General features: G+C 42.2%; 1 protein-coding gene across 1 annotated transcript in view; it reads left to right on the forward strand.

Annotated features, from left to right (window-relative positions):
• Positions 1 to 24,943, forward strand: part of LOC309701484 (NACHT, LRR and PYD domains-containing protein 12-like) — a 1,104,110-nt gene that overhangs the window by 221,424 nt on the left and 857,743 nt on the right. Inside the window, exon 8 of the mRNA XM_082525720.1 lies at positions 14,719 to 14,895. Coding sequence (XP_082381846.1) covers positions 14,719 to 14,895 — 177 coding nt within the window. The remainder of the gene's footprint in view (positions 1 to 14,718; positions 14,896 to 24,943) is intronic.

Raw genomic sequence — 24,943 nt, forward strand, 5'->3', positions numbered from 1 at the left:
TGTGATGTTCTTTCAGTGTTGCACTTTGTAGACGCTCCCTGAGCACTGGTCTCACAGCCAGCTGCACATAGAGACCAGTGTTGTTAGTCCAGGTCAGAAGATGACTTGTTGGAATGAAAATGAGCTTGTAGTTTGTCTGCTTTAATAATGTGACTGGAAAAAGGTGTTGGACTTCAAATATGTCCATTTCAGAATCAGAATCAGAATCAGAATGGGTTTATTGCCAGATGTTGAGGTTTACAACATTAGGAAATTGCTGCGGTGCTTCAGTGCAGACAATAAGAATTAAAGTGCTATGTAGAAAGAAAGATATGTGCATGAGATATACATGTGATATATACATGAGAATAAGAATTATGAGTGCTACGTAGAAAGATATATACATGAGTGCAGGTGGTGATCAGTGCCAAACATATATACATGAGAATAAGAATAAGAATAAGAATAAGAATTAAGAGTGCTACGTAGAAAGATATATACATGTCACACTTCACCTTTAAAAGTGAAGCCATGTGGTTCCTGGAAGGAAAAACACGACTTTTTCAAGTCTTTGTCCTGTTTTTATGAGAAATGTACGACTTTAATGTGAAACATTCAGAGTTTTTTCCTCTTGTTGTGTTTGTTTGAAGCTGCTTCCTGTTGGCTTCAGCTGTTTGGAGTTTCCATTTTCTAAACTTCTACATTCTGAACCTTCTTCAGCTCTGAACAGATGATGAAACACTGAATGATTTCAAGCACTTTGTCTAATAAACTTACATCTTTCATTCTTTATACAGATTGAAGGACTGTGGTTTGTCAGATATTGGCCTTCATTATCTGGCAGCAGCACTGAAGTCCAACCCCTCGTATCCCACAGAGGTGGACCTGAGTGGAACCTACAGCAACCTGAAGGGTTCAGGAGTGAAGCATCTGTGTGATTTTCGGGAGAATCCACGATGTCGATTTGAAACTGTGAGGTCAGTCAGCATGTTTTAGTTGTGCTGAGATGAATATGATGTGAAAGTTGTGCTGACACTAAACTGCAGACATCAGGCTGATATTATACTGATCCACACTGAGGATCTTCATGGTAAAGTCTGTTTTCTTCTTCTCTGGTTTAGTCCATTGACTGCAGCAGAACAATGTTCACATTTCAAACAGTGATACTCAACGTATGGCCCGCGGCCCACACGCGGCCTGCCCACCTTTCCTGATTCAGAGAGAGGGGACCCTGATTAACTGTGTAGCTTCTTCCTCACAGTTCTAAGTATCAGACACAACAATGAATAATCCACAGCTGACTGTCTTTAGCAGGTCAAAGGTCACGGCACACAGCAGACAGTCAGAAATATTCTAACTCTGATCATTTATCAGTTGTGACACTGTGAGACTTGATCAGAGGTGTGATCATCACAGCAGAGGCCTTTGTGTCAAAGTCACTGAGGATCAAACAGAAACACATGAAGCAGATTTTCCTCTTCTGGCTTTTTATAGCAGATAACCTTCAAAATATTCTGCAGTCGATCAAAAACTGAAGCAAACCATGAAGCAACATGTGAACATGAGCTGATGCTGCTGAAGTGAAGCAAAGTTACAGAGGTTTGATTACAGACACAGCTGAGAGTTTGTAATCTGTCATCATTTTAAAAAGTTTCCATGGAACAGCAGAAATGAGGCTTTACTGTCAGAGGCCGACAGCACTGAACACAACAGCAGACTGGTGGCTAATAAACAGTGAATGATGCAGAAACAGATGTTTGAAGCTGTTCTTGGAGTACACTGAGAGAGAGAGAGCTGTGCAGGCAGGAACAGCCAAAGTCAGAGAGAATTCATGAGCATATTTATCAAACGTGAAGCAGAGTTTGGATCTTCTTTTGCTGCTGCTTCACTCAGTTTTGGTTGGAGACAGATGAAACCTGCAGCTTCAGGATCTGTGAGCTGTCCACTTTCAGCCCGACGGCGTGTCCGTGTACGTGCCGTCGAGTGAACGATCCACGCTCTGTTTCCATCTTTGTGTGTTTAGCTGCTCTCATTTACTGTTTTAGCTGTTTGCTGCTTGTTGAAATAGTTTGTGAGCTTTAACCTGAGATTCTGGCAAAATACATTTATATTAAACATCGATTCAGGATTGAATGAATCAACATCGTTTTATTCAAATTAAAACCATGTAAATGGGAACATGAATTTTTTACAGCCGCCTCTAATGCTGGGTAATGTCAGCTGGTCCATGTGCAGCTGGCTGTGAGGCTCAGGGAGCGTCTACAAAGTGCAACACTGAAAGAACATCATCCATAAATATTGAGTAAGAACTGGACTCTCATACAGCGAGACTCAAATGCCTTTAAACATCAGCTTATCCTGCTGATCCAAGTCCAACACTGAGTTTGTAAAAACATGTTTGTCAATCATTTTGTTTGGTTTCTGAGGAAAAAGATTCAATAACTTGCTGCTAATACACAACATTTCATCATATTTCCTCATAACCCTCTTTTGTCTGACCATTTGATCCCATTTGAATTTGCAATAAAGGATCCACAGAGTTTGGTGACAATAATGACAGTAGATGTTTGTGTGAAAGTGCTGGAAGCAAATGAGTGTGTGATGTTCTTTCAGTGTTGCACTTTGTAGACGCTCCCTGAGCACTGGTCTCACAGCCAGCTGCACATAGAGACCAGTGTTGTTAGTCCAGGTCAGAAGATGACTTGTTGGAATGAAAATGAGCTTGTAGTTTGTCTGCTTTAATAATGTGACTGGAAAAAGGTGTTGGACTTCAAATATGTCCATTTCTGTCACACTTCACCTTTAAAAGTGAAGCCATGTGGTTCCTGGAAGGAAAAACACGACTTTTTCAAGTCTTTGTCCTGTTTTTATGAGAAATGTACGACTTTAATGTGAAACATTCAGAGTTTTTTCTCTTGTTGTGTTTGTTTGAAGCTGCTTCCTGTTGGCTTCAGCTGTTTGGAGTTTCCATTTTCTAAACTTCTACATTCTGAAGCTTCTTCAGCTCTGAACAGATGATGAAACACTGAATGATTTCAAGCACTTTGTCTAATAAACTTACATCTTTCATTCTTTATACAGATTGTGGAGCTGTGGTTTGTCAGAGATCAGCTGTGATTATCTGGCAGCAGCACTGAAGTCCAACCCCTCCCATCTGAGAGAGCTGGAGCTGAGCTCCAACTACAACCTGAAGGATCCAGGAGTGAAGCATCTGTGTGGTTTCCTGGAGAGTCCAGGATGTAAACTTGAAACTCTGAGGTCAGTCAGCATGTTTTAGTTGTGCTGAGATGAATATGATGTGAAAGTTGTGCTGACACTAAACTGCAGACATCAGGCTGATATTATACTGATCCACACTGAGGATCTTCATGGTAAAGTCTGTTTTCTTCTTCTCTGGTTTAGTCCATTGACTGCAGCAGAACAATGTTCACATTTCAAACAGTGATACTCAACGTATGGCCCGCGGCCCACACGCGGCCTGCCCACCTTTCCTGATTCAGAGAGAGGGGACCCTGATTAACTGTGTAGCTTCTTCCTCACAGTTCTAAGTATCAGACACAACAATGAATAATCCACAGCTGACTGTCTTTAGCAGGTCAAAGGTCACGGCACACAGCAGACAGTCAGAAATATTCTAACTCTGATCATTTATCAGTTGTGACACTGTGAGACTTGATCAGAGGTGTGATCATCACAGCAGAGGCCTTTGTGTCAAAGTCACTGAGGATCAAACAGAAACACATGAAGCAGATTTTCCTCTTCTGGCTTTTTATAGCAGATAACCTTCAAAATATTCTGCAGTCGATCAAAAACTGAAGCAAACCATGAAGCAACATGTGAACATGAGCTGATGCTGCTGAAGTGAAGCAAAGTTACAGAGGTTTGATTACAGACACAGCTGAGAGTTTGTAATCTGTCATCATTTTAAAAAGTTTCCATGGAACAGCAGAAATGAGGCTTTACTGTCAGAGGCCGACAGCACTGAACACAACAGCAGACTGGTGGCTAATAAACAGTGAATGATGCAGAAACAGATGTTTGAAGCTGTTCTTGGAGTACACTGAGAGAGAGAGAGCTGTGCAGGCAGGAACAGCCAAAGTCAGAGAGAATTCATGAGCATATTGATCAAACGTGAAGCAGAGTTTGGATCTTCTTTTGCTGCTGCTTCACTCAGTTTTGGTTGGAGACAGATGAAACCTGCAGCTTCAGGATCTGTGAGCTGTCCACTTTCAGCCCCGACGGCGTGTCCGTGTACGTGCCGTCGAGTGAACGATCCACGCTCCGTGTTTCCATCTTTGTGTGTTTAGCTGCTCTCATTTACTGTTTTATCTGTTTGCTGCTTGTTGAAATAGTTTGTGAGCTTTAACCTGAGATTCTGGCAAAATACATTTATATTAAACATCGATTCAGGATTGAATGAATCAACATCGTTTTATTCAAATTAAAACCATTTAAATGGGAACATTAATTTTTTACAGCCGCCTCTAATGCTGGGTAATGTCAGCTGGTCCATGTGCAGCTGGCTGTGAGGCTCAGGGAGCGTCTACAAAGTGCAACACTGAAAGAACATCATCCATAAATATTGAGTAAGAACTGGACTCTCATACAGCGAGACTCAAATGCCTTTAAACATCAGCTTATCCTGCTGATCCAAGTCCAACACTGAGTTTGTAAAAACATGTTTGTCAATCATTTTGTTTGGTTTCTGAGGAAAAAGATTCAATAACTTGCTGCTAATACACAACATTTCATCATATTTCCTCATAACCCTCTTTTGTCTGACCATTTGATCCCATTTGAATTTGCAATAAAGGATCCACAGAGTTTGGTGACAATAATGACAGTAGATGTTTGTGTGAAAGTGCTGGAAGCAAATGAGTGTGTGATGTTCTTTCAGTGTTGCACTTTGTAGACGCTCCCTGAGCACTGGTCTCACAGCCAGCTGCACATAGAGACCAGTGTTGTTAGTCCAGGTCAGAAGATGACTTGTTGGAATGAAAATGAGCTTGTAGTTTGTCTGCTTTAATAATGTGACTGGAAAAAGGTGTTGGACTTCAAATATGTCCATTTCTGTCACACTTCACCTTTAAAAGTGAAGCCATGTGGTTCCTGGAAGGAAAAACACGACTTTTTCAAGTCTTTGTCCTGTTTTTATGAGAAATGTACGACTTTAATGTGAAACATTCAGAGTTTTTTCTCTTGTTGTGTTTGTTTGAAGCTGCTTCCTGTTGGCTTCAGCTGTTTGGAGTTTCCATTTTCTAAACTTCTACATTCTGAAGCTTCTTCAGCTCTGAACAGATGATGAAACACTGAATGATTTCAAGCACTTTGTCTAATAAACTTACATCTTTCATTCTTTATACAGATTGTGGAGCTGTGGTTTGTCAGAGATCAGCTGTGATTATCTGGCAGCAGCACTGAAGTCCAACCCCTCCCATCTGAGAGAGCTGGAGCTGAGCTCCAACTACAACCTGAAGGATCCAGGAGTGAAGCATCTGTGTGGTTTCCTGGAGAGTCCAGGATGTAAACTTGAAACTCTGAGGTCAGTCAGCATGTTTTAGTTGTGCTGAGATGAATATGATGTGAAAGTTGTGCTGACACTAAACTGCAGACATCAGGCTGATATTATACTGATCCACACTGAGGATCTTCATGGTAAAGTCTGTTTTCTTCTTCTCTGGTTTAGTCCATTGACTGCAGCAGAACAATGTTCACATTTCAAACAGTGATACTCAACGTATGGCCCGCGGCCCACACGCGGCCTGCCCACCTTTCCTGATTCAGAGAGAGGGGACCCTGATTAACTGTGTAGCTTCTTCCTCACAGTTCTAAGTATCAGACACAACAATGAATAATCCACAGCTGACTGTCTTTAGCAGGTCAAAGGTCACGGCACACAGCAGACAGTCAGAAATATTCTAACTCTGATCATTTATCAGTTGTGACACTGTGAGACTTGATCAGAGGTGTGATCATCACAGCAGAGGCCTTTGTGTCAAAGTCACTGAGGATCAAACAGAAACACATGAAGCAGATTTTCCTCTTCTGGCTTTTTATAGCAGATAACCTTCAAAATATTCTGCAGTCGATCAAAAACTGAAGCAAACCATGAAGCAACATGTGAACATGAGCTGATGCTGCTGAAGTGAAGCAAAGTTACAGAGGTTTGATTACAGACACAGCTGAGAGTTTGTAATCTGTCATCATTTTAAAAAGTTTCCATGGAACAGCAGAAATGAGGCTTTACTGTCAGAGGCCGACAGCACTGAACACAACAGCAGACTGGTGGCTAATAAACAGTGAATGATGCAGAAACAGATGTTTGAAGCTGTTCTTGGAGTACACTGAGAGAGAGAGAGCTGTGCAGGCAGGAACAGCCAAAGTCAGAGAGAATTCATGAGCATATTGATCAAACGTGAAGCAGAGTTTGGATCTTCTTTTGCTGCTGCTTCACTCAGTTTTGGTTGGAGACAGATGAAACCTGCAGCTTCAGGATCTGTGAGCTGTCCACTTTCAGCCCCGACGGCGTGTCCGTGTACGTGCCGTCGAGTGAACGATCCACGCTCTGTGTTTCCATCTTTGTGTGTTTAGCTGCTCTCATTTACTGTTTTATCTGTTTGCTGCTTGTTGAAATAGTTTGTGAGCTTTAACCTGAGATTCTGGCAAAATACATTTATATTAAACATCGATTCAGGATTGAATGAATCAACATCGTTTTATTCAAATTAAAACCATTTAAATGGGAACATGAATTTTTTACAGCCGCCTCTAATGCTGGGTAATGTCAGCTGGTCCATGTGCAGCTGGCTGTGAGGCTCAGGGAGCGTCTACAAAGTGCAACACTGAAAGAACATCATCCATAAATATTGAGTAAGAACTGGACTCTCATACAGCGAGACTCAAATGCCTTTAAACATCAGCTTATCCTGCTGATCCAAGTCCAACACTGAGTTTGTAAAAACATGTTTGTCAATCATTTTGTTTGGTTTCTGAGGAAAATGATTCAATAACTTGCTGCTAATACACAACATTTCATCATATTTCCTCATAACCCTCTTTTGTCTGACCATTTGATCCCATTTGAATTTGCAATAAAGGATCCACAGAGTTTGGTGACAATAATGACAGTAGATGTTTGTGTGAAAGTGCTGAAAGCAAATGAGTGTGTGATGTTCTTTCAGTGTTGCACTTTGTAGACGCTCCCTGAGCACTGGTCTCACAGCCAGCTGCACATAGAGACCAGTGTTGTTAGTCCAGGTCAGAAGATGACTTGTTGGAATGAAAATGAGCTTGTAGTTTGTCTGCTTTAATAATGTGACTGGAAAAAGGTGTTGGACTTCAAATATGTCCATTTCTGTCACACTTCACCTTTAAAAGTGAAGCCATGTGGTTCCTGGAAGGAAAAACACGACTTTTTCAAGTCTTTGTCCTGTTTTTATGAGAAATGTACGACTTTAATGTGAAACATTCAGAGTTTTTTCTCTTGTTGTGTTTGTTTGAAGCTGCTTCCTGTTGGCTTCAGCTGTTTGGAGTTTCCATTTTCTAAACTTCTACATTCTGAACCTTCTTCAGCTCTGAACAGATGATGAAACACTGAATGATTTCAAGCACTTTGTCTAATAAACTTACATCTTTCATTCTTTATACAGATTGAAGAGCTGTGGTTTGTCAGAGATCAGCTGTGATTATCTGGCAGCAGCACTGAAGTCCAACCCCTCCCATCTGAGACAGCTGGACCTGAGCATCAACTACAAGCTGCAGGATCCAGGAGTGAAGCATCTGTGTGGTTTCCTGGAGAGTCCAGGATGTAAACTTGAAACTCTGAGGTCAGTCAGCATGTTTTAGTTGTGCTGAGATGAATATGATGTGAAAGTTGTGCTGACACTAAACTGCAGACATCAGGCTGATATTATACTGATCCACACTGAGGATCTTCATGGTAAAGTCTGTTTTCTTCTTCTCTGGTTTAGTCCATTGACTGCAGCAGAACAATGTTCACATTTCAAACAGTGATACACAACGTATGGCCCGCGGCCCACACGCAGCCTGCCCACCTTTCCTGATTCAGAGAGAGGGGACCCTGATTAACTGTGTAGCTTCTTCCTCACAGTTCTAAGTATCAGACACAACAATGAATAATCCACAGCTGACGGTCTTTAGCAGGTCAAAGGTCACGGCACACAGCAGACAGTCAGAAATATTCTAACTCTGATCATTTATCAGTTGTGACACTGTGAGACTTGATCAGAGGTGTGATCATCACAGCAGAGGCCTTTGTGTCAAAGTCACTGAGGATCAAACAGAAACACATGAAGCAGATTTCACGGCACACAGCACTCTGTGAAACAGTTTGGAGCAGGAATTCTTGCACATTTACAAACTAACACTGCTGCACGGCATGCTGGGTAATGCTAGCTGCTCAGGTATGGGCGTGCTAACAGCTGTGAGGCTCCGTGGCTGCAGAACACTGAAGAAGAGAAAAGAGAGGTGGAGGATGAAGAAAAGAGGCAGAGATGAAGCAGAAGTTTTGCTCCAGAGAGGAGCTGTGTCTGTGTGGGCGGGGCTCAGACAGCTCCGCCCACTCAGTTTGTTCCCTCCTGATTCATCTGCATGTGTTCTGCTTCACACTGCTCACCTCCACCAAAGACTTCACAAACATCTTCTTTCTTTGAGTCCAGTTTGTCCCACAAACACTTCCAAATCTCCTCCTCTGAGATTCTGCAGCTTCTTGCAGTGTGACTCAGCTGACTTCTGACAGACCACAGACTGGCACAGCATCCACATGTGTCTCCTTTCAAACAGGCTCTTGATGTTTCACCCCACATCATTCTGGCCTCTCAGTCTCCTTTGTTCTCCAGCTCTGTAGCTCCAGCTGGTGAAGCTTCAGTTTTCCATGTTGGTAACAGTAAACTACAGCCTCTGCTGTCAGCTGGGTAACTAAACAGAGCTGCAGCACGTCTCTGCGGTGGTGCTACATCCAGCCTGCAGACGGCCGTCTACATGTTGTAGTGGTTTACAGTCACCAGAGGGCGCTGTCCCAGCCATGCAGGCAGTGGGCTGCTCTGCTTGTGCTGTTGTTGGTGAAGCTGAAGTGAAAGCGAGAGTTAAAACACTGAACAGTGTCCACTGAGCTTCTTATGCTATTCTCATGCTCAAAGAAGTTTAACAGGAAGGACGACTCGTCCATCAGGCGTCCAGCTGTCCGTGACCGTGTCCACAGCAGAGTGTGACCGAGGCTTCATGCTAACACGCACACATGAAGCTAATACCACCACGAGCAGCTGCTCAGTGGATTTGGAGGACAAATGTCTGCAGCTTCTCACAGGCAGTATGCAGAATGTGGATCTCCACAAAGACTGTGGAGAGCTCGTCCCACACTCTAAATCCAAACTTGTCTGCACAAAACTTCTCACACGTTCCCGTCACAAGTGTCTTCTAAGTGAAGCTACCAGGTTCAGGTCCAGCTTGTTTATCTGGAGCTGCAGGAGATGATCCATCCTCACAAAGCAACACAGCAGATATGCAAACACACAACACAACCAAAGGATTCTCTATGCATGTCTGTGGCTGATGCTGCTGGAACGAAGCTGTTTGAAACCTTGTTGTTCTGCACTTTGGGACCAGAAGAGGAAACTGAAGCTCTGTGCAGAGGGTCCAATGGAAGCAGCCAAGCGCTGTAAGTGTCTGCTGTACAGGGATGCTGGTTCAGCTGTGGCTCAGTTTCACAGTGTGACTCAATAAAAGCAGCAGGAAATCAAAGCTTGATGCTTTCATCAGTGTGGAAATAAGAAAGTTTCCTGTGACAGACGCTGGAGCTCTTTCACTCTCAGCTTCACAGTTTCAGCTTCAAACTTCTTCCAACATGTTTCTAACACGGCCACATTCCACCTTAATGGAGCTGATATCTTGTGCATCAGCACATTTTCTAAAGGCAGCGATCACATCTTTAGTTTTGGATGTTTAACTGCAGATTGTTTATGTGTTTATAGCACATTAATTACAGCAGCAGCGTTGACCACAGTGCTGTACAAGAATCCAAAATAACTATTAAAATAACTCCTAATATTAATATCACACATCAAATATCAAATAACTCTCATGCTGTATTAAAAGCCAGTGAATACAAATGTGTTTTCAGAGCAGATTTACAGAGACTGACAGCAGGAGCTGGGGCTGTTCGATAGAACGATGTATATATGATGACCATATGAAAACGTCTATCGTTTCATATCACGCTCTTTGTTTCCTGCTTATGTGTTTGTGTTTTCCAGATAAAGCTTTCAAAATAAATCTGAAGATCCTGTTGAGAGTTTTCAAAATAAACACAATACATTACTGCGGTCGCTCGTTTATCGAGTTACGTTCTAAAAATAAGTCTCAGAATGAAGTAGCAGCTTTATGTTTTACAAGTATTATAGAAGTTTTAAGGCAGTTAAACCCTCACTGCACACTTTCTACACTTTTCTCAGACAGGCATGAACATTTTCACACTTTTCTCTCTTGTTTAAACAAAGTTCAAACCTTCATAGAAAAATAAGTTCATTATTAAAGAGTGAAAGCAAAGTGTTTCTGAAACGTGTCAAATCAGCCTTTGCTGGCATTAAATGAGCTTCTGTGTGAGGAGCACTCGTCCATGGCCTGGGCTCCTCGCTGTCAGGTAAAGTTTCATAAAGCTTTTGAGTTTTTCTGCAGATAATGTTGGTGTCCAGCACGATGTTCTTTTTCCTGCGGTCACTGAGCCACAAAGCCAAAGCTGACTCCATCCTTACGATGTTCTTGTTGTGGACAGTTACAACCTTTTTGCCTCCTTGTTGAAACTATGATGGTCAGCATCTTCCTCTGCCTTTGGCTGCTACCACAGGTGCAAAACGTCTCGTCATCATTGTTGTTTGTTGGGACAAAACGTACAAACATACAGTGCAGCACTGCAGAGTCACACTGCTGTAAATTTGAACACATTCTGTACTGTACAGGAGACACGGCACGAGATTGGCTGACAATGGTCTACAGCCAATCAGGACGCAGAACACAATGCGCTGTAAAAAACAAAAACATGCAAAATTGCACAAAAAAGATCAGCGAAACAGCGAGGCCGCCAAAGGTGAACTGTGTTACAGCGAGGGACCAGCGTATATGTGGTTGTTGGGACGATAAATGTCTTTGAGCTTGTGTCAGAAGACGAGCTGCAGCTTTCTGGACCAGCTGCAGTCTTGCCAGGCAGGTCCCACTAACTCCAACATATAAGGAGTTACAATAATCCAGCTGGGACGTCATGAAAACGTGGATCGCCCGTTCAAGGTTTTTAAAAGATAGAAATGATCTCACCTTAGATAAAAGCCTCAGTTTGAAGAAAGACCGCTGTACAACTGAGCTCAGCTGTTTTTCAAATTGCCGTCAAATATAAGCCCCAAATGTAATAATGCGATTTAATAAAAGAGCTGAACCAGTCTAATAGAGCGCCCTTGATGCCGCCATGCTCCAATGGTGAGGTCAAGATGCTGTGGTCAAGGCAGCGGTCAGATCCAAAAGCACAGCGGAGTCTCCTGATCAGTGGCTGATAAAAGATCATTAAGAACTTTTCAAAGTGCAGTTTCAGTGCTGTGAAGAGCTTTAAAACCAGACTGAAACCTTTACAACAGATTGCAGCTGAACAAATATAATCTTTTACAAAATCTTCAACAGGAAGGGAAGCTTTGAAATAGGCCTGAAGTTTGAGCGGACAGAGGATCCAGATCAGGTTTTTAGTACAGGCTGTACAACAGCATGTTTAAAACAGGCTGTACAACACCTGAACTAAGACTGCTGTTAGAAATCGCTAAGATGTCGGAACCGACAACCTTTAAAATCTTTTTAAACACGTGTTGGAACAACATCATTTGGACAAGATGATGTCTTTATAGCATCACATCGTTCCTCCACCTGATCAAACCACACAGGCTCAAACTGATCAAAAACAGCTGAGCAGGTGAATATTTTAGCCCCGGTGCGATCTCGGGCGAGAGTATCGATGATGGCCAAAGGGCAGCGTCCAGCTCTACGGCCGCTGAAGAGCAGACTCAACAGACGCGCGTGATGTGGATCCTACTGCTCTAAAACTGGAGCTTCTTTAATCCATTAAAGAGGACATTAGTACGCTGTTAAAAGAAGAAGTCAGAAATGCATTGAAAGAAGATTTTGACAATATAAGGGCTGACGTGCAAGGACTGAGAAATGAGATCGCTAACAGCATGGCGGCGACGTGCGGCGAAGTTGATGGAGTAAAGGTTACAGTGAAAGAAGCTGAGGATGGGCTGTCAATGTGGAGCGATGAGGTGACCACCCTGCAGTCTACAGTAGAGAGTATGAAGGAGGAGCTGTCTGACCTGAAGGATAAATGTGATGAAGGCAGGAAGCGGAGAGCTAACATCCACATCATAGGGATCCCAGAGGGCCTGGACTCGAGCTCCTCCACGGCCGTATCCGTGCTACTACGTGAAGTGCTGGGTATGGATAAAGACGTTATTGTCGACCGCTCACACAGGAGCCCTATCCTGAGAAAGCCAGCTGGTAACCCGCACGCCGTCATAGCCGAGCGTCACTACTACCAGGATTGTGTGGCTACGCCGTGCCAGGGCCCAAGCCCCGCTTGAGTTTAACGGACAACCTATTGCAATATTACGACTGGGCGATATGACCCAAAGTTCATATCTCGATATTCTTTAGCTGGATGGCGATATACGATATATATCTCGATATTTTTAAAGCCAGAAAGTACGAACAAAAAGAGAGTTCTTAGTCAAAGCTGTGTCCCAAATCTCACACAGGCACATTTATTAACATACAGCGTAGATGTACATGAAACAATTACTCAGAAATAAATGATCAGCATTTATTAAATAATAATGCTCCATAAATAAAAGAAAACTGTTGTTTTTGTGCATAACAAACAGCTCACAATCGTGCAGTCAAAATGTAAACAGACGCTGAGCATAATAACAAGCAGCTGCTCTGTTCCCAGGTTCTACTGCGTGACTGACAGCCTGGAGTTTGAAACCCTCTTTGTAACCGTGTCTCTTACAGGTGCCATTTATGGTCCTTATACACACTCAATACAGTAATATTACGTTGAAGCAGAGTACGTATCACTCCGCGAGGCTCCTCGTAGCTGTAATGCTCCAACAATCCATCAAGCGGTGCGGCCTCGTAGCTGAGCAAAGTCGTACCAAAACATCTTTTGAAAGGTTTCTGAGCGCCGTGTAGCACATAAAATCGGTTCGAGGTCAGTAAGCACAACCAGAATTCATCCATAAGGCGCACTGTCGATTTATGAGAAAATTACAGGATTTTAAGTGCAGAAAATATAGTTTATGGTTTTCCTTTGATCTTAGCAAATATCTACGCCTCTAATTGGGACGATCACAGATTTTTCACTAATGTCTTTGCGCGGCTCCCCAATATGTCATCACACAATATCATCTTTGAGGGAGACCTAAACTGCTCATTATCTGCTATGGACCACAGTTCACACAAAAGTACACTTAGTCCAAACTCAGCATGCGTCATTCAGAGCTTTCTTGATCATTATGGGCTGGCTGATGTATGGAGATTTCATAATCCTGCTTCACGTCAATACTCTTTTTTTTTCTAATGTCCATAAAACATATATTTGTATAGAAAAACGTCTCCCTTTAGTTACAGAATGTGATTATAAGACTCTGGTGATTTCTCCTCTTGTTTTTTCAATGTGTATTCCTGATGCCTGCTCCAACTATTAGCCATGGAGATTCAACTCAGTGTTGTTAGCAGATGAAGAGTTTGTCAGTTACAAAAGGTCTCAAAGAGATTTTTTTTCTATCAATCAGACCCCAGAGATGTCATCATCAGTCATTTGGGAATCTCTAAAAGCATCTGAGAGGCCAAATAATTTCATTTTGTGCCAAACAAAGTGCAACACTGAAAGAACATCATCCATAAATATTGAGTAAGAACTGGACTCTCATACAGCGAGACTCAAATGCCTTTAAACATCAGCTTATCCTGCTGATCCAAGTCCAACACTGAGTTTGTAAAAACATGTTTGTCAATCATTTTGTTTGGTTTCTGAGGAAAAAGATTCAATAAGTTGCTGCTAATACACAACATTTCATCATATTTCCTCATAACCCTCTTTTGTCTGACCATTTGATCCCATTTGAATTTGCAATAAAGGATCCACAGAGTTTGGTGACAATAATGACAGTAGATGTTTGTGTGAAAGTGCTGGAAGCAAATGAGTGTGTGATGTTCTTTCAGTGTTGCACTTTGTAGACGCTCCCTGAGCACTGGTCTCACAGCCAGCTGCACATAGAGACCAGTGTTGTTAGTCCAGGTCAGAAGATGACTTGTTGGAATGAAAATGAGCTTGTAGTTTGTCTGCTTTAATAATGTGACTGGAAAAAGGTGTTGGACTTCAAATATGTCCATTTCTGTCACACTTCACCTTTAAAAGTGAAGCCATGTGGTTCCTGGAAGGAAAAACACGACTTTTTCAAGTCTTTGTCCTGTTTTTATGAGAAATGTACGACTTTAATGTGAAACATTCAGAGTTTTTTCTCTTGTTGTGTTTGTTTGAAGCTGCTTCCTGTTGGCTTCAGCTGTTTGGAGTTTCCATTTTCTAAACCTCTACATTCTGAACCTTCTTCAGCTCTGAACAGATGATGAAACACTGAATGATTTCAAGCACTTTGTCTAATAAACTTACATCTTTCATTCTTTATACAGATTGCAGAGCTGTGGTTTGTCAGAGATCAGCTGTGATTATCTGGCAGCAGCACTGAAGTCCAACCCCTCCCATCTGAGAGAGCTGCACCTGAGCTCCAACAACAAGCTGAAGGATTCAGGAGTGAAGCATCTGTGTGGTTTCCTGGAGAGTCCAGGATGTAAACTTGAAACTCTGAGGTCAGTCAGCATGTTTTAGTTGTGCTGAGATGAATATGATGTGAAAGTTGTGCTGACACTAAACTGCAGACATCAGGCTGATATTATACTGATCCACACTGAGGATCTTCATGGTAAAGTCTGTTTTCTTCTTCTCTGGTTTAGTCCATTGACTGCAGCAGAACAATGTTCACATTTCAAACCTTCAAAGAAGAAGAAAAATCCTCCACTGGAAAATTCACTGTGAAACTCTCAAACTCTTCATTGCACCTTAAAGTCTGTGTGACACTGAAATCCAAAGCAAAATGTGCGTTTGCTTTACAGACAGCAGTCCAACACAAACATACACACATCATCCAAAACACAGTCCAACATCCAAATCTCCTCCACTGCCAGCATGAATGATGGGAAAGAGAAGGAGGAACACTCTGACATTCAGGGTTAGAATGAGTTTCATCAAGCAGACTGTGAAGATCAAAGCTGCATTAGAAAGCTTACATGAATGAATGAGTGGACAGAAGTGGACAGAGATCATCTGAAGCACTTCAAAGGCTTTAAATCAGCACATTTCTCTTTATTCTTTATCAACTCTGTTAGTTTCTCTCAGTTTTCTGTGGAATGAAGCTAACAGCAGGCTAATAAGATGCTGACCAATAGGTTTCTATTAAAGGTTGTAATTTGTATATGAAAAAGTGCTTTGGCTCAGCAGGGATCAGCTTACAGGTAGAATACAGCTGCTGGATGGGATTAGCATGTCATAGCTATCTACCAAACTGCTAACTGGGGGATTTCAGGCCATCTATGGATCATTTTTGCTAACTGTTTATTCAGCTTAGGCTCACAGGGCTGCAGCCTGTGCCCTAGCTGTCATAGGGCAAGAGGCGTGGTCCACCTGCACAGGTGAGCAGTCCATCACAGGGCCAACAGAGAGCGACAGAGAAGCACTCCCTCACATCCACACCTACAGCCAATGTAGAAGCACCAATGAACCTAAGCAGCATTTCATTGGACTGTGGGAGAACATCCAACCTCCACAGAAAGGCCCAGCTGACCAACAAGCTTCAACCTACAACCTTCTTGCTCTAAGGCACTAGTGCTAACCACTTTTGCCCATTTCAGCCCAAATCCTGCATCTTCCTGTTTCTGACTCCAGGCCAGCTCCACTAACACTTTCTCATCAGACACTGCCACCTAGTGGAGGAAGTCTTAGTTCCATTTGAAGCTTCAGATTACAGTTAGTTCCTTTACAAAGAGGTGGAGGTGGTGGGGCCACCGCACCATCATCACTGAGTGCCATAGGACACTTAACCTTTGTTTCCATATGCTGGGAACTTCCTGTTGTTCCAAGGAGGACTGGAAAATGTGTGAAAATCTCCCAGTCAGTTCCTCACAGCACACTTCAATCATTTCCCTCCCACAGCATCAGGACCAGGGCTTTTTCTCTCTTTGGTCCCACTAAGAGATTTCCACACAAACACCTCATCAGTGGGACTCTCAGAGCTACCAGCCCTTTGTTACAATCACAAAGCTCTTCATTGAAATCAATGATATCAAAGCTGGAATCAAATGAGTCCAAGTCTTCTGCTGATTCAGCATCACATTCATCTTTGCTCCTTGTTCTGCATCCCCACCATGGACTTCATTCCTTTCCAAGCCAGCCTTGAGTGTCCTTTATTCAGCTCATCCTCTGCTTTACTTTTACACCTGATTTTAGCTGCTTTATCTCTCTTTCAACAGGTTTCTGTGCCTCAATCTTTTTCTTCTCTCCCTCATAACAAGACAGCTTCTTCTGCCTGAGAACATGTTGGAGTGATTTACTAATCCAGGGCTGCTTATTGGGGAAAATACTTCCTGTTTCCAAAGTAATCCCCATTTTTCCCAGAAAGAAATGTCAGTAGAAATCGATGATCTAAGTGAGAACATGAGCCTTTAAAAAGTCCCAGTGGGTGCAGTCAAAGCAGTCCCTCAGTCCCAGTATAGAGTCTTTGGTCCAGACTGGAACAACTGTGTGCCCAGTTTGAGCTCTCTTCAGTGCTGTGACCTGACAGACCCAGAGGGGCCATCACATCACATTTAGAAGCTCCCCTGATGGAGCCACAACACATGTCCAGTACTTAGTCTGTCTTGTTGGACCAACTGGAAGAAATGATTCAAGGACTTAGTCACAGAACAGAGATTCAAATCTCCAAAATCCAACTGGCTGCATCAGGACATATAGTCTGAAACTCTGCACAGTTTCCTGTTTGAAGCTGCTTCCTGTTGGCTTCAGCTGTTTGGAGTTTCCATTTTCTAAACTTCTACATTCTGAACCTTCTTCAGCTCTGAACAGATGATGAAACACTGAATGATTTCAAGCACTTTGTCTAATAAACTTACATCTTTCATTCTTTATACAGATTGTGGGAATGTGGTTTGTCAAAGATCAGCTGTGATTATCTGGCAGCAGCACTGAAGTCCAACCCCTCCCATCTGAGAGAGCTGGACCTGGACTTAAACAACCTGAAGGATCCAGATGTGAAGCAGCTGTCTGATCTTAAGAAGAGTCCAGACTATAGACTGGAGACTCTGGAGTAAGTAGAGTGATGGAGTGAGTGGGTGGTGCTGTCAGCAGTATTGTACTAAACACAGTCAGTATGAAACAAAGATCCAGTGTTTCCTGTAAAGCTGCAGCTTCTCAGTGAAGCTGTGAGAGGAGAACGGTGACAGGCTTCAGGATTGGACACAAACACTTCCTGTTTCTCACCTTTATGGTCACCATAGTAACGGCTGACACGCTCTGATCAAACACTGTCAACAGCCAATCAGCTCTCTGAACAAAGCAGCACGCAGACCAATGACTGCATTGATTTCCAAGTTTAAAGCAGTGAAGAACACAGTCTGTAGGTGAGGAAGAATTTAGTGAGAGCAGATGTTTGGATGGAATTCCTCCAGTTAACAGCTGGAACCGTCCATCTGGATTGTTGGGCTTGTTGTTGGGGTTCCTACAGAGCTCAGAGTGGACACACCAAGGTTCTTCTAATGAATGAAAGTCCAAACTCAAACTAGGAGGGAAAAACATTTTCAGCAACTTCAATAAAAATCCAAAGATTAGAAAAAGTGAAGCAACAATGAGTCCTAGTACAGTCCCAGCACTGACGTCCCTGCTGCTCTTTATACTGGATGTGCTGCATCACTGACTGACAGCTGATGAAGAGTCTCTGGAAACACTCGTTTATCCCCTCTGCTCTTCCTCCTTCTCTCTGCAGGTGGAGGCGATGATGGTAAACAGGACGGTGTGTGTGCTGAGAGAGGAGCAGCTGTGTCCTGATGATCCAGAGAGGTTGAAGCAGCAGCAGCTTGTGTGTAGAGACGCTCTGACTGGGCCATGTTACTGGGAGGTGGAGAGGAGAGCTTCATCCAGCAGTGACTGACAGAGGAATGAAGTGCAGATGACTGTCAGTGCTGCAGAGTGAACTGCTCTGAGAACAGCTCCACTGTCAGACACAATGTAGAGTCCAGCATCAGCCCTGTGTGTCCCTCTGGATCTGACAGAGGATCATCAGTGTATCTGGACTGCTCTGCTGCTGCTCTGTCCTTCTACAGTCTCTGCACAGTCTCTGTCTCACTCTGGAAAGATTTTACAACTTGTTGTAATTACAGAACGTTAATATGATATTCAAACATGTGATCTTCTCTTTATTTCTGAATCTTTACCAAATAAAGAAAAACCAAACTAACAAACAGAAGCTGTCGTGTCCTTTTTCACCACATCTGTGAATCTTTTCTGTGTTTTTCCTCTTTTCCTCCTTCCTGCAGCTCCATCTTCATCATTCTGTGTCCAGTATATAAGATAAGATAAGATAAGATAAGATAAGATAAGATAAGATAGAACTTTATTAATCCCTCGGGTGGGTTCCTCTGGGAAATTCGGTTTCCAAAAGCACAGCACCGACAGAAGTTACAGTTACAGAATATTATATATATACACACACACACACATAAAAATACAGTGTATATAAATACATATAAATACAGTGACAAATATAAATAAAATTTACGAAGGGGATAAATAGAATAAATAGGAATAAAAATAAAAATACAAGTGAATTGCACATTTCAAGTATTGAGGTCTATTGCACCATTGACTATTTACAAAAGTATTGCACAGGTGAAGAGGCACTACAGCTTAGTTGTTCCCCCCTCCTTTGTCCTCCTGTTTCCCCTCCAGAGAGGAGTTAAACAGTCTGATGGCGTGTGGGACAAAGGAGTTTTTAAGTCTGTTAGTTCTTGTCTTGGGGAGAAGCAACCTGTCACATGTGAACATGTCCAAAGCATCTGAGCCTCATGTTACCCGTTTGTGTGAGTTACGCCTGTCGTTGTGTTGTGGTGTATAAATAAGGGGCAGGAGACAGCGCTGGATCTCTGAGTTCTTTACTCTCAATTTCTGCAACATCTGCAATATCTAGAAATGCAAACCTGTGAGCTGTGTGTGTTGTGCGTCTGCTCGGCCACCTCTCCTCCGGCCGTGCTGGAAGCAGCTGTGCGTTTGACAGTTTTATCGACTCGACAATAATCGAACAAATTAAATGTTCAAAAATATCAACTTAAGCACTTCAAAGTCAACAAAAAGCTTAAAACAATGAAATAATATTTCACTGACAAAACAACAGCTCATAAGAACGATACACAAAATAATACAGAAACAAACAAATAAAAGTTATTAACCAGGATCCATGTTTTTGTCACAAACACTGAATCAGCTGATTCACTCTTTATGTTTCTGAGTTTGTTTTGTGATTATAGTTCTGGTTTCTGTTTCTGTGTCTTCACTGTGTCCCACGTCTCCTTACTTTGGACTCTGTGTTATATTTCCTGTTTTACTTTGACAGTCCTGTGTTACTGTTTCCTGTCTCGTGTGTGTAATTGGTCCCAGCTGTGTTTCCCTCCTGTCTCCCGTTCCCTGATTACTAAACTGCGTCCACGCCGCCGGCGCTCCTCTCCACAGCTGGATTCCAGGATTTCAGAGCATCCAGCTGTGGTGAGTGATGGAGACACTATCTCTGCTCCCTCAGTAATCAGGACAGTTTATTGAACATCAGAGGACATAAAGGACTGTTTTTCACCTGCCCGTTCTGAACCTGGACATTAAAGACTGCTGGCTTCAAGGACATTAATCCCAGTGTCAGCCAGCCAATAACAGCCTGTGTTTTTCAGCTCTTTAGGAGTCAGAAATGAGAAAGACACAGACTGCTAACCTCTCCCTGCAGGAAATAAGCTCCGCCTCTTCCTGTCCTGTATATGAGTGATTTGATTCTGACATGAGACACAATGAGTTTTCTGTTTATTGTGACTTAAAGCGAGCAGCAAAGACACTAAACTGTGTGTTTCCAGCTGAAGCTGCTTTTTGTGTTGCTCCCACAATCCTGTCTAAAACAGTCAGTGAGGAAAACTCAATGTGACTTCAGAGTGACAGAGGTAAGCGACTCATGTTGTAACTGACGTCAGACCCTGGAGATTTTGGCGGAAAATTAAAGCGAATGGTAGTTTAGAATTGAACAAATTCCTTTAAGCTTCAGTATTACCAAATACACTTATCAATAGTCTTCTAACTAACAATATTTGTCTAAATCATCTCCAACACCCTGGAGAACAACGGGGAGAGTTTAGAGGCTCTCCAAGATTACATTGATCAGTGCTTCCAGGATCTTGTGATGAAGAAGGCTCAGAGTGCAAAACCTTCATCAAAACCCACCTGAAGCTGCTGGAGGACACGGTGAAGAACATCGCCTTTGATAGAGTGCATCGCATCGGCCCCATGCGGGCTGCGACCGGGAGACCACGTCCTACTGTGGCCAAGTTCGGCCACTTCAAACAAAAGGAACAGGTGAAAAGTCTTCGTGTCCATCGGTGTGTCTCCACGTCTCTCTGTCTTCTTCGTGTCATCTCTGTGTTTCCCTGCTGCCCTCATGTTTTCTGCTTTGTCTGTTAGTTTGTCCCAGTTTAGGTTGATGTTCACTTCTTCCCTCACCTTTGTTATTTTCACTGTAAATAAATCTCCACTCGCATCTCCACCGCCGTCTGCATCTTGGTCCTCATTCACTCCACCACACGACTGCTGCCCCAGCCGTGACAACTTTTGATGTTTCCTCTACATTTACCTTTAAAAATTATTTACTTTGCCTTGTTTGGTATCATTTGGTATCAGATGGCCGACTTCTAAATGGTCACCATGGTCACCACCGAACTTGAGGAGTTTGCCCCCTCACATATACTAATGTGCCACAAACAGGACTTTAACATCACCAACCATTCCCATGTTATTACGGTGTATCCATATAACTGGCCCACCCTGTACAGTTATGTTTTCATTTTGACATACTGTATTAACACAATTCAAGGAGGATTCTAGGATCAGAGCTTTGGGGGGCTGAGCACCCAGAGAGCTGCCCAGCCAGCCAAGATACACTTTACTCGTCACAATGAGACTTCTTCCCCGTCTCTGTCGGTCCCTGCATCCTCCCTGTCCTCATGTTGTCTTCGCCTCCTTTATCAGTCATCATAATTTTACCATCTCTGTGCAAGTCTGCAAATTTCTTTATTAAATCAAAAGATTATTAAATCCATCAAGTCTCTCTGTGCCTGGGTCCTCGTCACAAAACATGACATCACTGTTTTGTACTTTTTAACAATTTAATCCCACATTTGTGAAAGAAAAGCAAAACACTTTTTTGAAAAGTCTGTAACAAAACCATCAAATCTGATCAAGGTTATTTAAATGCTGCAAAAGAAGAATGGATTGGAATAAAAAAAATACATATCCTAACCTTAATTACTGGAGGAGAATAATGAATGATGCTCATAGTGAGTAAGAAGTAAACTGAGTGCATATTTTGGACAGAGATTCACTTTTAATGAGTTTGTATAATATAATACAGATGCATAAAAACACTCCTGAAACAGAATAAATTATTACAAATAAATTATTACAAAATATTAAAAAATATTATGGATACTTTTGTTGTTAAAATGTTACCTCTCAACCAAGTTCTGCCTTTTATATTTTTAGTAGTGTGTCACACAAACAGGAAATATTGTCAAAAAAAAGTAAGTAAGTGCTGAAGCACCCCAAAAATGAACCAAAGCACCCCAAAAATGAACCAAAGCACCCCAAAAATGAACCAAAGCACCCCAAAAATGAACCAAAGCACCCCAAAAATGGGCTAAAATCGCCCCTGTTAACAAATAATAGCCCAACAGTCACTTTTATGCTTACTGTAGCTGTTAGCTAAAAACACTAATTTAGCCTAGTTTGCCCTGAATTCAGCTTTGACAGACATGATCGACTGTTTCCAGTAGAATTCCTCGTTGTCATCTTGTTCCCTCTCAGAGCCCCGTATGCTTGCAGAGACCCCTACAGTAGGGAAATGTGCCAAAGAACGTCCAAAACATTGCATTTTAGGTTTATTTATGCCTTACACACAATCCCAACTCTTTAGCTAACTTAACAACTTTGGCTAAAGTCTATAGTTAGTCTTACTCGTTTGTACAACATTTCTGGATCGCCACTGTTTGAAATGATATGACATATGACTCTCACTGAAACAGCAAACTTTGTAGAAAACAACACTTCTGATTCTCTATCTAGCTGTTTGGTCACAGCTGTAGATTACATTATAAGTGGTTGTTCACTCTTGTCAATAATTACATTTCTAAATTCTATTTGTGCAGTTACATGTAAACAAAGTCCAATATTGTATCTAAATGATTGTGTTATGGTGGGACAGTTTCCAATTTTGTTGTATTATTGCACTAGGTATGACTGTGCAAGAGTTATCTTATCTTCCTTGCTTGCACCACACTCTTTGCAGAAATGGTGCACAGCAGCACTGCATCATGTTATTGTGTTGTATAATATACCAGAACTAATACAAAGCAATATCCATGTACACTATAGGTCCATGCCAATGTGCCCAAATGGGACCTCCATAAATGGTAAGGGGCGCAAAGGCACTTTAAGACCAGTGGGCACACCATCGGTGCACATCCGCTCGGATGCTTTTTTCTATTCATTTATTTCCCTGTTTATTTATCGATGCACAAAAGCAATTATCTCAGAGACACCATCCTCTTAACAGAGACTCAAATCAGGAACCTGCAGATTATTAGTCAGCAGCTTTAACTTCCTGTCTTTGTCTCACTAAACCTTCCACGTGGAAACTTGAGCTGCCCACTCAAGCACAGTAGGCTTTAACTGGCTCTGCTCAAGTCACTTCAGTATCTGAGAAACTGTCTCGATGCATGCCAAAGAACACTTTGACAATACGCTTGTGTTGAGTCAAATCCACCACAAGCATATTCTATGGCAGTTTAATTCCACTCCACATAAAAATAGTCACGTATTATTTCCCCCCACCACACTTCCTGCCAGTAGCTGGTGCCCCCACCCACAGTGCATTAGTGGTTCTCTGTGTTTAGTGGCTCACTCTGGGCGGCTGCTCGGTGGGGCCCGGCCCCCTGGCTCTGTTGGGCCTGTGCTGCGGGTGGGGTGCCCTCAGGTCTCGGCCCTCTGGGCCCATTTACTGCTCAGTAACATTTAATATCTATTATTTACTACTACTTACTAGCCTACTTACTGCATATTATTGGTTGTTGCTGTGGGTTCCCCACTGTGTTGGTTTTTCCTTGTGTTTTTCAGCAGATGATGAAATAGATTTTCAGTATTTTTTCTCTCTTCCTCTCCATCTATTTCTCTTCTTCTCTATTTTTCCCTCTTCTTCTGTTAACTTTCTCCCCAGCTTATCTTTTTTCTTCTTTCCTGACCCCCGTTCTGATTCTAATGACTCAAAATAAAGTAAAATCATCATCAAATATGACTATCAAGTGGACCAGTATAGCAAAAACCATAATGGTGGCAGAGGCCACAGAGCCAAGTGGAGGATTTTCAACGTTCAAACCAGATAAAAAACAGAAATTAAATGGTGTTAAAAGCCATGAATTAAGGCAATTCATTCACAACATCATTACAAGTTTTACTGGACGTTAATATTTTTCTCTTTTTTCAGTGCAAAACAAACTAACAGTACACATGATGCTGGCAAGTTAAAATGTCAGTGTCTTTTATAGATAGCATGTCTAGCATCATAGTTTTATAGATCACGTAGTCAGGGTAAAAACTCCATCTCTGATTGTTATTGTACATGACTGTGACATGCAGTGGCCTCAGCATCATGATGAAGGCGACCGGAGGAGATAGTTTGGTAGACATCGATGTTTTGCCGATGAAGGCTCATGTAGCGGTCCTCTTTGTCCTAAACAACAATTTACACTGTCATTTACATTTAATTAAAGTGCAGCTTAAAACACAGACATAATGCACTGCAGCCTCGGCACAATTAAGTGTAAAACAGAACTATGGAAAACTCACAAACATCTGGCGAGTTTCAGATCCTGTTAAGTTAGTTAGACCTGATCTGTTTTCTCTGTTAGGATAAAAACATCAGAGGTCATGGGGTGAAAAATACCTCAAAAACAAGACTAGCTATGTCTACAACTAATGTGTGGTGTTTGAAAAGAACCTATGAGATACTTTGAACACCACAGTGGCTGCTGTATGCAGTAATGTGCTCAAGTGATTTCAAAGGGTCATTTCATGAGTTTAAGTGCGTCAGTAAAAGTTTTCACCTGCGAGGATTTCTCCTCAGGCTGTAACCACAGGTTATCACAGCCACACTGATGAGTGAAGCAGCAGCAGAAATGATGGGAACTGTAGCCATGAACTTCATGCCAGAAGAATCTCCATCGTCTGTTGAATGTTGCCACACACACAAAAAAACTTCATTTTGAAAACATGAAAAGTCACGAAATTTGCATTAGCCTGTTATATTAAAGTGGAAAACATGTTTATCTTTTCATTACATTAGAGTTACAATTGCATCATTCAAACATTTCACTGATGAAATAACAACAAAGTTGTGATTGGAGCAGTTTTATAATGAAATTTTAAACAAATTAGCCAGAAGAAGAGCTTAAAAACATTCCAGATGTTCATCTCCTGACTGAAACCTTTCATTAATCCGCTGCAGGCGGGAAT

This window comes from Aulonocara stuartgranti (genome assembly GCF_965226115.1).
Source record: "Aulonocara stuartgranti genome assembly, chromosome: 23".
Classification (NCBI taxonomy): domain Eukaryota; kingdom Metazoa; phylum Chordata; class Actinopteri; order Cichliformes; family Cichlidae; genus Aulonocara; species Aulonocara stuartgranti.